Source organism: Hemicordylus capensis, chromosome 1 (genome assembly GCF_027244095.1).
Source record: "Hemicordylus capensis ecotype Gifberg chromosome 1, rHemCap1.1.pri, whole genome shotgun sequence".
In the NCBI taxonomy this organism is placed as follows: domain Eukaryota; kingdom Metazoa; phylum Chordata; class Lepidosauria; order Squamata; family Cordylidae; genus Hemicordylus; species Hemicordylus capensis.
In genome coordinates, this window is record NC_069657.1 from 295336674 (window position 1) to 295349582 (window position 12909).

The following is a 12909-nucleotide window of genomic DNA, read 5'->3' on the forward strand; positions in this document are numbered from 1 at the left end:
ATGAGGTCAATAATGCCAATGACAGAGTGACCACTTCTGTGTAGAGGCTCACATCCTCCAGGTGTTTACTCCTGTGTCTTCCCCTCGCTGTTGAATCGTTGCTGTTGCATCCTGGGAAATCATTCAATCAACCCTCATGTGTTTAACCAGAAATCCAACTCATCTCGTCCTTTGTCTCTCTTTTCTTTCTTTTTCTTTTTCTTTTTGGAAGGTGCTTCCCACTGGAAGAAAAGTGCCTTATCAGTCCAAGCATTTTGAACACAGAGGGTGCAGTGCACTGAGAAATGCCTCCCACAGTCTTGTTCTCTGCTTGCAAAGTTGTTCGTTTGCATGGAAATTATACCCATAATTTCCAACATTGTAATATTGATAGATTATGGTTTTCTTTTATCTGAACAATGGGATTATTTGTTGTATACAATCATGACTCGCTTTCACAAAGGAGGGTTGTCTACCCTCCCCACCACCGACCCCAAAGTGTAGGGTATTTATACTGCCCTGTTCTGATCGGGGTGTGTGTGCAAGTAGTTTTGTGGAGAACAGATACTTTTTTACCTCTCTGGCAGCTCAGATGGTGTAAATTTTATAATTTTTGTATAGGAGTTTCATAACACAATGATGTATTTCATTTAAAAAAAATTTTAATGGTACATTTTACTATTTGTGGTAGAAGAATACCATGGAGATTCATGTTTGTCATATCTACTTGTGCCTTAATGCAGCCTTAGTCAGATCAATTTTAAGCAGAAATCTAGGAACGGTAAAATTAGTTTAAACAGGGGTGCCTCTTCTGAAGTGCTTCTTTGCAAACAATTGACTTCTGATTTTCCCCATTTTGAGAAAAACCATGGGTTTTGACAAGTGTTATTACAGTAATGAAATTAGATGCTCAGATTGCCACTGCCTTATGATATGATGCACTCACACACTTTTTAAAAAAAACAAACAAAAAAAACCTGTTCATGAAGAAATGGCTTTGGCTGCAGAAACACTGCAGTCATGAGAACTTTGGGACTGTACTGTTTGAAAGAATAAAAGAACCTGAATGAAATGCACAACAGTCAGAGCACAAGTTGGGGAAACAAATGTTATGTATTTTACAGGCATGATATTCTCAAACATACCTGAAAGGTTTTATATTTATATAAAACCTAATAAACAGTAAAAACAAAATCTTAGTGGCTCGGTAACTTTTATTTTGGTTATATCTGCCTTGGTTATTTAGATCTACTGTACTAATGTAGATACATAACTTTAATACACGGTGCTAACCTCAAATATTATTTGACTCCAGATTTGTTTTGAAATGTTACTAGCATATTCCTGAGGATGATACCGAACATTAGTTTGGATAGGGATTTGTTAAGATATAAGAGATGCTGCTTTTGTAAAGGAAATGTGTTGTTGCCAGCAGCCTGGCCAAAGAGAGCGTGAGGGCACAGTTCAGCTTTTAGGCAGACTTAAATGCTTGCTATATTTGAACCACATACATTCTGTAGTCTTGGTGTGACAAGTGAAAAATGGTCTGTCTGCTGATTTGCTTTTATAGACAAATGGAAAATCTTCTAGTGTAGTGTTTAAAAACCTGTAGGCAACATGAGCAACCTAGGGCCTCAAGGGCCCTATGCTTTGTGAAAAAGAGGAACACTTCTGAAACACATTTTAATTCTACTTGAAATCCATGTCATTTCAAGGAGAGTATGAGTTCTAAGCACAGTGAGTGTGTGTGGTACCTGAGTGCAATTTGAAATATGGGGTACAGGAAGTAAAAGTATGTGTTCTTAGCCAGGGAAACCAAAATGAACGTCAAAATGTATCAAGCATATGAAGGTAGATTTACAAAGACAGCGAGAGAGAGTGAGAAATGTGCCATATATTCTTCAGGAGAAGCAGCCTTGACACATCAGGGCTGTCTTAAGTAAGCCTCTACAAAGAACTTCTCTGCTTATGATTAAGAAAATGGAACCTGCTCATTTCAGGAGAGTCTTGGATTTCTCATATGTTAGTGGTAAAACTGAGGTTTATAGTTCTTATTTGGGCTATTTAAAGGCCAAGTCACATGAATGTATATTCTTTGATTTTCTTAGGTGGTTACTCGGCACTTGAAGAATAGGTATGGAATATGACAACACGGAACACTATTGTTTGAGTACAGTATTGACAAACTATCATTGTTCAATTGTTGGTTATTCCTTCAGTGAACACTCATGAACATAAGATGAAAATTTTTAACTTGCAAACACCATTGTTAGATTGTGGCATCCGAACCATAAAATAGCCCAGGGATCCCCAACCTTGGGTACCCAGATGTCGTTAGACTGCAACTTGTTTTAACCATTGTGGTTGGGGATGATGGAAGTTGTTGGCCAACAACATTTTGGGACCCAAGGGTAGGAACTGTTGAACTATAGCCAATAAAACCCAATTTCTGACTGGTGGATAGACTTTGAAAATTTTCTCCCACTGCCAAGCAATGTTCATAGGGCATCTCAGGGGCATCATATCAGTGGGACTGGCCCTACACAAAAATTGTTTTAGTAAATACCTGGTTTTTGCCAAAATGAAATGCTTAGTTGGAATGTATACCAAGAAGGAAGGTACATCAAGTTCAGGAGGATGCCAATATGGCTAACAAGTAGAGTCAGGGAAGCTATACAAGGGAAGGAGACTTGATTCAGAAAATGGAAGTCCTGCCCAAATGAAGAGAACAGAAAGGAACATAACCCTGGCAAAATAAATGCAAAGAGACAATAAGAGATGCAAAGAGAATTTGAGGAGCATATTGCTAGAAGGGTCAAGGGAGAATAAGAAAAACTCATCAAATATATCATATATATTATTTAAATCTATCAGACAACCTGCCAGGGAGATGGGTTGGATTCTTAAATGATGAGGGCATGGATATGATTTTTAAGGAGGCTAAGGAGATTGCAAAGAAGCTGAATGAGTTATATGCATCTGTCTTCATGGCAGGTTATACTCGCCATATACCTACTCCATAACTGAACTTCTGAGGCTCGCAGGCTGAAGAACTCGGCCAGTTTGAGGTGATGAGAGAGGATATCTCAACTGTCTCGAAAAATTAAAAGTTAACATGTGACCAGGGCCAGATGGCATCCACCCAAGAGTTCTGAAGGAACTCAAATGTGAAATGGTTGATGTCTTAGCAAAAATATGTAACTTGTCCCTTCAATCAGATGGAAAGCATACTTAAGGACAAAATGGTTAAATATATAGAAGAACAGGCCTTGCGTGAAGGAGAACCAGCGTGGCTTCTGCAAGGGCAAGTCTTGCCTCACTAAACTTTTGGAGTTCATTGAGAGGGTCAACAGGCATGTGGACAAAGGTGATCTGGTTGACATAGTATACTTGGACTTCCAAAAAGCTTTTGACAAAGTTCCCCACCAAGGTCTTGAGTAAACAGCAGTAATGGGATAAAGGGACAGGTTCATGTGTGGCTTGGTAATTGGTTAAAGGACAGGAAACAGAGGGTAGGGATAAATGGACAGTTTTCCCAATAGAGAAGTAAGAAGTAAGAAGTGGTGTCCCCCAGGGGTCTGTACTGGGGCCAGTAATTTTTAACTTGTTCATAAATGATCTAAAAGTTGGGGTAAGCAGCAAAGCGGACAAATTTGCAGATGACACTAAACTATTAAGGGTAGTGAAATCCACAACAGATTGTGAGGAGCACCAAAAAGATCTTTCCAAACTAGGGAGTGGCAACAAAATGGCAAATGTGTTTCAATGTAAGCAAGTGTAAAGTAATGCATATTGTGGCAAAAATCCCCTACTTCACATACACTGATGGGGTATGAGCTGTTGGTGACTGACCATGAGAGAGATATTGGACACTTTTCTACCTTTGCTAGTCGTATATTTGCATCTATGACCATTCATATGTTACAACACAAGCAAAAACATTAGTAACTTGTATTTCTTCTTTCCCTCTCTTGTAACTAAAATGGTATTTGTGAATCTTTCCTGTAATGATGTCTATAAGCCAAAGGGGAACTCAGAACTCACAGCAGAGGCGATCCTTTGAGTTTCACACTGGATGCTACAATAGAAGCAAAGAAACACAAAATACAGTGGTCCCTCGACTTACGAAGATAATCCGTTCCGAACGCACGTTCGTAGGTCGGAATTTTCGTAAGTCGAAAAGCGCATCCACGGAGGTCCGGAAACACTCGTAAGTCGAGGAAACCACATCTAAAAATTTGTAGGTCGAGGAAGCCGCATCTAAACCGGCAACGACTTCCGGTATTTTTTGTCGTTCGTATGTCGAAATCTTCGGATGTCGAGTGCTTCGTAAGTTGAGGGACCACTGTAACCTGTCCTTCTGTTTCCCCTGTTTTGGTATCTATTTGCACCACCCAAGTCCTGCTATGCTGCCTCATCATGGTTGTGGGGGGAAGGATGTTCCTGGGTGTTTGTGACGCAGTTAGGCTAAAGCTTTTTTGACGTCTAGCAGCTGATGCTGCCATGCAGGAAAAGAAAATCCGAAGCTGCAAAGGCACAATTACAATGGTTACGTGGAATGCAAGAAGCATGAATATGGGAAAGCTCGACAGTGAAAAATGAAATGAATGGACTACAGATTGACATATTGGACATCAGCGAATTAAAATGGACTGAAATGGGACACTTTCGGTTGGGAAATCATACTGTTTACTACTCAGGACACGAAAAACAAAGAAGAAATAGTGTCGCTTTCATAGTCAGGAAGGAAATAGCAATGACAGTCCTGGGTAAAATGCAGTCAGTGACAAACTAATATCAATTATTTATTTATTTTATTTATTACATTTATAAACTGCTCAAAACTTGCGTCTCTGCGTGGTTTACAATTAAAATTTAAATCATCAAATCACTTAACAATTAAAATATTTTAAACATTAAAATTTTTAAAAGATTGAAAACATAGTATTTTTAAAAAATTTCTTTTCTTTTTTCTTTTTTAGAACCATAGATCTAATTAAAAGCCAGGGTGAATAAATGCCTTTTCAGTGCCTTTTAAAAATTGCCAAAGATGGGAGGCTCTTATCTCAACAGGGAGCGCATTTGAAAGTTCAGGGGCTGCAACGGAGAAGGCCTGTTCCCAAGTAGCTGCCAGGTGTGTTGGCGGCACCCACAGATGAACGGCAAAGAAGACGTTCTCTTAAATACCCAGGGCCTAAGCTCTTTAGGGCTTTATAGGTAATAACCAGCACCTTGTATTTTGCCCAGAAACATATCAGCAGCCAGTGTAGTTCTTTAAACACAGGAGTAATATGGTCTCTCCTAGATAACCCAGAGGCCAACCTGGCTGCTGCATTCTGAACCAACTGCAGTTTATGGACTACGTACAAAGGCAGTCCCACATAGAGCGCATTACAGTAATCCAGTCTAGAGGTTAACAGCATACGTACTACTGTTTTGAGGTTGTTCATTTCCAGAAACAGACGCAGCTGGCATATCAGCTGAAGCCGATAAAAAGAACCTCTGGTCACTGCCTCAACCTGGGATACAGGGAGAGGTTCAGATCCAGAAGCACCCCCAGATTGTGTACTGTTCCTTCTAGGGGAGCATGACCCCATCCAGAACAGGCAGATCTAAATCATCTCCCGAGTTCCGACCCCACACAATAAGTACCTCCATCTTACCTGGATTCAGCCTCAGTTTGTTATCCCTCATCCATTCCATTACTGCCTCCAGGTAGGTGTTTAGGGAGGTAATGCTTTCTCCCAATGATGTTGACATGGAGAAATAGATTTGGGTGTCATCAGCATACTGACAACACCCTGCACCAAATTTCCTGATGATCTCTCCCAGCATGTTCATGTAGATGTTAAACAACATCAGAGACAATATGGAGCCCTGAGGGACACCATAGGAAAGTTCAGATTTTGAAGAACAGTCACCAAGAAACACCATCTGGAATCTGCCCATGAGGTAGAAGCAGAACCACTGAAAAGTAATGCCTCCCACCCCCAATCCCTTCAGACGTTCGAGAAGGATACTATGGTCAATAGTATCGAAAGCCACTGAGAGATCTTAAAGGATCAACAGAGTCACACTTCCTCTGTCAATTCCTAATTCCCAATTGAAGATCATCCCTCAGGCCAACCAAGGCAGTCTTCACCCCATAGCCCACCTGAAAGCCAGTTTGAAAAGCGTAATTTTTTCCAAGACCACCTAGAGCTGGGAGGCCATGGCCTTCTCAATCACCTTGCCCAACCATGGAAGATTGGGGACAGGCCTGTAATTGCTTAACTCTGAGGGATCCAAGGCAGGCTTCTTCGGAAGTGGTCTAATGATTGTCTCCTTAAGACAAGGAGGCATCCTGCCCTCCCTCAGAGAAGGATTTATTATCTCTACCAGGCCCTCTGCAACAGCTTCCTTGCCAGATTTTATAAGCCATGTCGGACAAGGATCAAGAGGGCAGGTGGTAGGCTACACCATTCCAAGCAACTTGTCCACACCTCGGAAGTAAAAAACTGAAACTGATCCAGGGTAATCACAAAAGGGGAGCTGCTGGACACCTCGGAATCAGACTTTGTAACAATTGTGGAGTTTGAATCTAAGTCGGCCCAAATATGAGAGATTTTGTCCACAAAAAAACTCATTTAAAAGCGAGTAATTGTTGGTTCCAAGTACTGATTCAAGGGGGAAGGGGTGCACATTAGCCCCTTCACAACCCTGAATAGCTCCAACAGACATGAACTTGCGGATGCGATACAGAAGGGAAAGAATCGCTTCTTTGCCGCACACATCACCTGAGCATAGATCTTCAAATGGTCTCTATGTAATAATCTGTTGGATTCGAGTCAAGTATTTTTCCACTTGCACTCTAGTTGTCTACCCTGCAGCTTCAGCTCCCGTAGTTCTTCTGTATATCAAGGGGCCAATTTTGAAGAGGGTTGGAGAGAACACTTAGGAGCGATCTTATCCGCTGCCCTGGTGAGTTGATTATTCCAATTCTTCACCAGACTGTCGACAGGGTCACCAGAAGAGGTGATTTTTAGCTTAATACTTTTAACTGTCATTTTTATTATGTTTTTTTAACTTTTGTAAACTGCCTTGGGAATGTTTTTAATGAAAGGCAGAATATAAATTTAACAAATAAAATAAACAATAAAAAATAAAGAGCCAGCACTAAATCCCTCCAAGGCTTCCTGGAATCCTATACGATCCAGTAACCTTCTCGGGTAGACCATTCAAATGGGCTCTCTGTCCCTGCAGAGGTGGAAAGTGGTCATGAGTCCTACCTTAACCAGATGGTGGTCCGTCCATGACAATGGGAAAATCACCAGAGTACCCACCCATGGAACATGGCCCTGTTCAGAGTGAAAGACCAGAGCAAGCATGTGACCAGCAATATGCATTGGTCCCAAGACCACTTGGGTAGGCCCATAGTTGTCGTGGCTGCTATGAAATCCTGAGCCGCCCTGGACAAATTGGTCCCAAAGTAGACATTGAAGTCCCTGAGCACCACAAGTCTGGGAGACCAATGCCAAGCCCGAGACGAAGTTTGTCAGCTCAGTCAGGGACTTCATCAGGCAGTGGGGCGATCGGTATACCAACAGAAGTCCCAATCGCTCCCTGGTCCCCAAACTTGGGTACACACATTCAATATAGAATCCTGGCAAGGGAGATATTGTTCTTACAATACCACAGCCACTCCACCTCCCTGCCCATGTCCCCTCCCCTGCTCCTCAACAGAGTACCCTGGTGGGAGAAGCTGGGACCAGACCGGGCCACCACCCTCCCCCAACCAAGTCTCTGTAATACCAGATCGATCCCTTCATCCAGAATCAGATCATGGATGATTTCAGATTCATTCTGGGCTGACCTGGCATTACAAAGGAGCAAGACGAGGCTCTGTGGGTGGTTAGCATTGCTTTCCAAAGTCAAAGCTGGCATGACAGCCAGAAGGGGAAACAGCAATTAAGTTTCTGATCTTCCTTCCCCTACAATGGTCTGCTGACCTGTCATCATTACTTCTTCATCGTTACTTCCCCACCACCACTGGAATAGCTGCCCCATAGTCAGTGTATACATCTCATCTCCACATCTCCAGACAGACACATTAAAGCTCAACTCACCCAGGATTTTAGACAAAAGCCGAATTAAAATACCCACCCACCTTCACACACCACAAGGGTTCCTGAACCAAACAGGCTGGCCCTCACCTTCGTTATATCCCCAAGTGGCTCCCCCAAATGGGATAACTGATAAAGGGGGACCCAAGTGGTGGGGACCCTTCGGTGGTGGGCCTGCCACCACAGGCAACGTTCCTATAAAGCCCGGAGCTAGGTAGCTGACCCCAAGAACTGCCAAGTCACCCACCCCTGGCCCTAGTTCTGCACACATTTCCCAGATGTTACCCAGAGGCATCAGGCTGCAGTCTCACAGGGGGAAGCAGAAGCAGGCAGGCGATAGCAGGACACACTCGGTCTCTCACCCCGAGTGGCACTGAAGGAGAAGCAGATGATGATCTTCTCACTCCTCTGCTGGGTTTCTAGGGGACCGAGACACAGGCATTGTTCCTATAAAACCCAGAGCTAGGCAGTGACAGTACTTGGGTACAATGCAGTCAGTGACCGACTAATATCAATTAGATGTTGTGGACAACCTTTTAACATGACAGTTCTTCAAATCTATGCCCAATGACTGATGCAGGAGAAGAGGAAGTTGATGAGTTTTATGCTCAAGTTCAGTCTGAAATTGACAGAACATGCAAGCAAGATGTGCTGCTGGTGGTTGGAGACTGGAATTCCAAAGTTGCAAATAGTAAGGAGGAAAACACAGTCTGAATGTATGGCCTAGGAAACAGAAATGAAACAGAAATTATTAGTTTCTGCCAATCCAACGATCTCTTCATTGCTAACACATTCTTCAAACAACCAAAGCGGTACCTATACACATGGACATCACCAGACGGAGTGCACAGAAATCAAATTGATTACATTATTGATGCAAGGAGGTGGAAGAGTTCAGTTATAACAGCAAAGATGCTGCCGGAGGCCAGTTGTGGAACAAATCATGAACCGCTCGTGCAAATTCCAAGTCAAGCTAAAGCGGAAAAACAAAGCTATCCAGCTTCCACAATATGACCTTGAGAAGGTACCCACCATTTTCAAGGAGAACATCAGGAACCGCTTTGAAGTTCTGAACCGCATTGATAGGGAACCAGAGGAACTGTGGAATGAAATCAAAGAAGTTGTTAAGGACGAATGTGAAAAGAGACTGCCAAAGACCAAGAAACAGAAGAAAGCAAAATGGATGTCGGAACAGATGGTGGGAATTGCCAAGAAGAGGAGAGAAGCCAAAGTCAAGAAAAATAAAGACCTCAAGGAGGAACTTAATAGGGAAGTTCAGCAAGCTGTTAGAAGAAACAAGGAGCAGTACTACAATAACTTCTGTAAAGACTGTGAAGATGGAAATAGACATGGAGAAACAAGGAAAGATCTCTGAACTCAGAAGGAGATTCCAACTTCGAATTGGTATGTTAAGGAGTAGACTGAAAATCTGTACAGTAGGGATGTCAACTTGTAATATACTCTAGAGCAAGGATTCTCAACATCGGGGCCCCAGATGTTATTGGACTTCAACTCCCATAATCCCCAGCCCCAGTGGCCTTTGGTTGGGGATTATGGGAATTGAAGTCCAATAACATCTGGGGTCCCGATGTTGAGAATCCCTGCTCTAGAAGATATTCCCTACTTGCAAGAACCTCTAGTATGGGGACTAGATCAGCACTCCGGTCATTACCAGGTTGGAAGGCTACAGGAATTGATGGAATAGCTACAGAAATATGGCAGGCAACAGAAGAAGAATCAGTCAAGGCTCTAACCAATCTATGCCAGCAAATTTGGAGAATGACACAATGGCCAACAGACTGGAAGTCTACATACCTATGACTAAATGTAAAGAAGACTAAACTAATGACAACGGGTACAGCAGCCAGCCTCAGAACTGATAATGAAGACATTGAAGTGGCAGATAGTTTCTGCCTTTTAGGATCGACCATCAACAGTAAAGGATCCAGAAGTTAAGAAATACTCCACAGACTAGCACTTGGTAGGGTTGTAATGAAGACCTTGGAAAGGATATAGATGCCGTGACATGTCTTTACCTACAAAGATTAGAATCATTTGGACCATGGTTTTTCCTGTAACACTCTATGGATGTGAAAGCTGGAGTTTGAAGAAGCAAGATAGAAAAAGTACTGACGCTTTTGAACTTTGGTGCTGGAGAAGACTTTTGAGGATACCATGGACTGCCAGGAAAACAACAACAACAAAAGGATCATAGAACGAATCAATCCAGAATTTTCACTTGAGGCACAAATGACCAGGCTCAAACTATCATACATTGGATACATTATGCGAAGACGCAGCTCCCTTGAGAAGTCCATAGTGCTGGGGAAAGTTGAAGGAAAGAGAAGAGGACAACCAGCAGCAAAGTGGATGGACTCTATTGAGACAGCAACGAATGTACCACAGAGACATTAAAGGCCAAGTTGAAGACAGATCATCCTGGAGGAAATTTATCTATATGGTCACTAAGAGTCGACACTGACGTGACAGCTGTTAATCAACCAATAAGCAGTTCAAGCCATTGAGGCATTTATAGGTAATAACCAGCACTTTATATTTCACTCTGAAACATATCAGCAGCCAGTGCAGTTTGTTTAATATAGGTGTTGTAGTGTCCCTTGGGGTGGTCCCAGAGACCAGCCTGGCTGCTGTATTCTGTACCAATTATAGTCTTTGGACTATGTACAAAGGCAGCCCCACAGACTGCACTAGAGTAGTCCAGCCTGGAGGTTACCAGCAAATGCAGCACTGTTTTAAGGTCATTCACTTCCAGAAATGAGTGTAGCTGACGAATCAACTGAAGCTGATAAAAAGTGATCCGGCCACTCCCTCAACTTTAGAAACCAGAGTTTTGGATCCAGGAGCACTCCCAAACTACATGCCTGATCTGTATACCTGAGTATACTGAGGGAAGTTATGTCATTTCCTTTTGAGGTCAGTATAGAGAAATAGATACCTTGCAGGACTGTTTCATCTTTTGTACTCCCCAACCTGATTTTTCCATATCCCCCCGCTTCCCAAATCCAATTTGTTTCTTGTCTGAAGATGACACTTTGCTAGATTCTGGCAACAACAATCTTCCTGGAGTGCATACTGGGTTGCAAAATAGGAAAAAGGGGGAGGCAGAGCAGGGGGAGCCTGGAACCAGCAGTCACCACATAGGGGAAGTAGGAAGTTACTCTCTGTGTGATGTGAGCTGCAAAATGTGACCCATGTTTCCCATAACTGGGAGACTCGGTCCCTCCCCCCAACCCCAAGAAAGTAATCTACCACCATTATGCACCATCTAGGGCAGGCATCCCCAAACTGAGGCCCTCCAGATGTTGCTGAACTACAACTGCCAGCATCCCTAGATCATCATTTTTTGTGGCTGGGTATGCTGGAAGTTGTAGTTCAGCAACATCTGGAGGGCCGCAGTTTGGGGATGCCTGATCTAGGGTGTAGCCAAGAAATCAAAGCGAATTTGACGCGTTATCTGTAATCCTCCAATATGCAGGCTGCTATGCTGGAATAACAGTCCATGCGATTAGATGTAGGTGGTAAGCTTGTTATACTGTATATTTGCTGTCAGTTAAGGGATGTTTGGTGGTAGGGATGAGATCAAAACGTGGGAACTAGCAATGCCCTGCTAATAACACCTTTCTGTTGCTGCTGGAGCAGAGTGTACTCTTTTGGCAGGAAAGGGGAAGCAGATACCCTGTGTGTGCTCCTTTCCCTGGCCAGTAGATGACCAGATGTCCTCCCATTATCATATATAACAATATCACAGTATTACAATTTATATTTATCCTAAATAGAGGACGACTGTGAATGTAAGATGATCTCCTGGTTTACATAGGAACATAGGCAGCTGCCATATACTGAGTCAGACCATTGGTCTGTCTAGCTCAGTATTATCTTCACAGACTGGCAGTGGCTTCTCCAAGGTAGCAGGCAGGAATCTCTCTCAGCCCTATCTTGGAGATGCCGGGCGGGGGGGGGGGGACTGGAAACCTTCTGCTCTTCCCAGAGTGGCTCCATCCCCTGAGGGGAATATCTTACTGTGCTCACACATCAAGTCTCTCTTTCTTATGCAACCAGGGCAGACCCCACTTAGCTAAGGGGACAAGTCATGCTTGCTACCACCAGACTAGCTCTCCTCTCGATGGTTTCTAACACCAAAGAACGAAAAAATCTGGTCTTGGATTCAGGTAAATACAGTATTTCAGCTGAACCTGTGAACAGTCTCTGCTGAAAGTGTTGTAGTAGAACTTTCATACTGTGTCATCTCTCTGTGTGGGGGCTGCTTTCACTCATACAAGTCAGGTAATGAACATGCATGTGTGAACTTGCACAGGAAAAGTGGGTTATCTCAGTGTTTCTCAATGTTTTTGGAGTCATGGACCAGTAGGTTATTTGTGCAAATAATTTTTAAAAGGTTTTGTAAATTGTGGACGATGCAAGTCATTTAATGGTACCAGAGAAAGACATGCTGTTCTGGTAGCTCCAGGTCTTAACACTCAGATCAATTTCGGAGGATGAATACAACTGAAGGAATCCCGGGCAGGTGCGTCGCTGGGGGAGCCAGTCATGTGACTTGCCTCTGGGGGCCCCCTCAAGGCAGTGGGCCCCCAGACAACTGTCTCCCCTTGCCCTATTATAGTTGTGCCCCTGTTGAAAACATAATGTCCTTATACAAATCTATGGTGTGGCCACCTGTGGAGTACTGTGTACAGTTCTGATCACCAGAACTCAAAAAGGCCTTTATAGAACTGTAGTAGATGCAGAAGAGGACAACCAAGATGATCAGGGGCCTGGAGCACCTTCCCTACCAGGTAAGGCTACAACA

At 43.1% G+C, this 12909-nt stretch overlaps 1 protein-coding gene across 7 annotated transcripts in view; it reads left to right on the forward strand.

Annotated features, from left to right (window-relative positions):
• LRRC1 (leucine rich repeat containing 1) overlaps positions 1–12909 on the forward strand; it is a 150132-nt gene that overhangs the window by 111056 nt on the left and 26167 nt on the right. Inside the window, exon 14 of one of the 7 annotated variants that reach the window (XM_053286406.1) lies at positions 1–1173. This exon is cut by the window's left edge and continues 115 nt beyond it. The exons of the other annotated variants lie outside the window; for them this stretch is intronic. Coding sequence (XP_053142381.1) covers positions 1–44 — 44 coding nt within the window. The 3' untranslated portion in view covers positions 45–1173. Of the gene's footprint in view, positions 1174–12909 lie in introns of those variants that run through there. 7 annotated transcript variants of the gene reach the window in all.